The 2,806-nt window shown below is 42.3% G+C and overlaps 1 protein-coding gene across 1 annotated transcript; it reads left to right on the top strand.

The window, feature by feature from the left end:
* Positions 1–269: 269 nt before the first annotated feature.
* Positions 270–1,613, top strand: LOC145947013 (uncharacterized protein F54H12.2-like). The gene is made up of 2 exons (XM_083056788.1): positions 270–1,135; positions 1,274–1,613. The coding sequence occupies exons 1-2, from the start codon at positions 270–272 to the stop codon at positions 1,611–1,613; spliced, it is 1,206 nt and encodes a 401-aa protein (XP_082912914.1).
* Positions 1,614–2,806: the final 1,193 nt, after the last annotated feature.

Raw genomic sequence — 2,806 nt, 5'->3', positions numbered from 1 at the left:
CTCTTTGCCGCGCTTAACACACGCATCGTTAAACGTCATCGCCCGAGTAAGAAAAGTTTATCGAAAATCAAGGTGAAAAAGAAGACGAAATCATCGAAGAATAAGAGGAAGAAAACTCGTACGACGGTAAAAAGACTCAACGTATCCGCGAAACGACGTAAAATTGGCAAGAAACGTACCGTATCGGATATATTTTCTTAACATTATTTTAATTCACTTACATTTAACTACGACGAACTCAACAACGACGAAACAATTGTCAGAAAAGTATGTCTTTTCTTCACACACATTCGAGCGAGTGTTTAAAAAGTGAACTTGATCTTTTTTCCTTACCGCCCACACAAACTAGTATCGAGAGTTCGCAATGGATTCATTACAAACCCGTGATCTCTCTCTCGGACGATTCGCCGATAGAATTCGTCGTCCCTGGTCACGGAGAAGAATATCTAGATCTCACACATACCCTGTTGAGTCTTCGCGTACGCGTAACATCGGGCGACAATTCAACGGTTCGAACTCCAGGAACGAGCGCCGCAGCCGCAGAGACCGACGTAGGCCCCGTAAATCATTTACTTCATTCCATTTTCAATCAGGTGGACGTGTATTTCAATCAAAAGCTCGTGTCACCGCCAAACAACGCTTACGCGTACCGCGCGTACATCGAGGCACTGTTAAATTATTCTTCATCCGCAAAAACTTCCCATCTCACGTCATGTCTATGGGACGCGGATACACCGGGTCACATGGACGAAACGCTGGAGTCGAAAGGCAACACCGGTCTCGTGAGACGTTCCGGTTACATTCGCGGCGGGCGAGCGATAGATCTTATAGGACATCTCCATTGCGACGTTTTCAATCAAGACAAATTCTTAATTAACGGAGTGGAAGTACGACTAAGACTTGTGCGCTCGAAAGATTCCTTCTGTCTCATCGAAAGTAACGGCACATCAAAACTACATATTCTCGATGCTACCTTGTTAGTAAGAAGAGCGAAAATAAGCGCCGGTGTGTTACTCGCGCATGCTAGAATGCTGAGTAAAGTTACGGCCAAGTATCCGCTTACGAGAGTCGAGGTTAAAACATTCACGATTCACAGCGGTGTTGTGGGGGAGTCATTGGATAATATAATACTCGGGCAATTACCGAAACGAATAATAGTCGGTTTCATTAATAATAAAGCATTTAACGGAGATAGAAAATTAAATCCATTTAATTTTAAAAATTACGGTATAAATTTCTTCTCACTATACGTTGATGGTACACAAATCCCTAGCAGGCCATTACAACCGATTTTCTTGTCGGAAGAACCGCTTTACGTCGATGCTTATCAATCGCTTTTCTCGGGGACGGGTATCCATTTCTTGAACGAGGGTAATTCCATAAGTAGAGATGATTATTCCAAGGGATACACGCTTTTCGCTTTTGATCTCACGCCCGATTTGTCTGCTAATTGTGCCGGGCATTGGAATCTCGTGAGACACGGTAGTTTACGAATAGAAGTACGATTTGAAAAAGCGATCACCGAGATAATTAACTGTATTGTTTACGCCGAATTTGATAATGTGATAGAAATCGACTCGTCTCGTCAAGTCATCGTCGATTTTTCTGGTTAAATTTTTTATCACAGCATTTACAATTCCCTCGTCGCAACGTACTCGATTAAAATTTTTTCTGTATTTTTCTTATCCCCACCCTCCGCTTTCATTCACCGACACGAGAAGAAAAACTTAAAATGTGACGAGAAGGAATATCAGTTTCTCTCGAGACGTGTTCGTCGACGGTTCGTGAAAAACTTGATTCTCGCCAACAAAAGTGTGTAAATTTTACTTCGCAATATGGATATAATCATCGACATACAAGGTTTTCGCGATGCGAGTGAGAAGTTTCTTCCCAAGGAAGTTGCGGTTGTCGCAATTGATGCCTCGATCGTCGACCATTGGATTATGATGCCTCCGCATCCGTTCGCTGAATTACCCGAAAAAGTAAGAAGACAAAACTGCTGGCTCGCACGAAATTATCATGGAATCGAATGGTTCGACGGCGAGACTAATCCAAAATATTTTACGGTGCATTTACGTGAAATTATAAGACAGACGCGTCACATTTACGTTAGAGGCAGTGAAAAAGCACAATATTTGCGAAATCTACTTTCCAGAGAGATATATAATTTGGAAGGTATCTCTCCAGCATTCAAAAATCTAATGTTGGAGGAAGAGTATGGACAATATTGCGCTCATCACGGATTTCGAAAAATCTTTAATTGCGCATTATATAACGCTTACAAATTGAAACGCTGGCTACTCGATCAAAATAGTTGCAGCAGCAACGATACTCTCAACGTTAGTCTCGCCGCTACTTGTAGTTCTCCTGAAAATTATCAATTGAGTGACGACGACGACGACGACGGCGGATGCGAAAGCGTGGAAACCAGTGCCAGCAAGGGATACTTTGTTAGTAACGTAAATGACAATCCCTTCCTAATTCAAAATATTAAAACTCAAACGGATAATGTAATAGAGACAAAAAATTTGTCAAGCGTCGAACAGACAATTAAAAAAGAAGAAAAAGAAGAAAGATTTGCGGAACTCAAATCGTCAAACGACGACATTACAGCGAGAGAAGTAAAAACTGAAGTTATTCAAATAATACCAGGATCCACGCGCTCGGCCTTGTGTCAAAAAAATGAACTCTTGCGAAATTCTACGAGCATTGCGCCGTATCGATGCCAAACATGTGGGTGTCTCCCGCCGACAGAGTTCCGAGGGTGTGGACGAGGTCGACTGCCATCGTCGCTAATACAGACGAT

The sequence above is a fragment of the Prenolepis imparis genome, unplaced genomic scaffold, assembly GCF_030444845.1.
Source record: "Prenolepis imparis isolate NDT839.2.m4 unplaced genomic scaffold, iyPreImpa1.0 SCAF_36, whole genome shotgun sequence".
Lineage (NCBI taxonomy): Eukaryota > Metazoa > Arthropoda > Insecta > Hymenoptera > Formicidae > Prenolepis > Prenolepis imparis.
The sequence above is the reverse complement of the archived record's forward strand: the minus strand, read 5'-3'. Positions and strand labels throughout refer to the sequence as shown.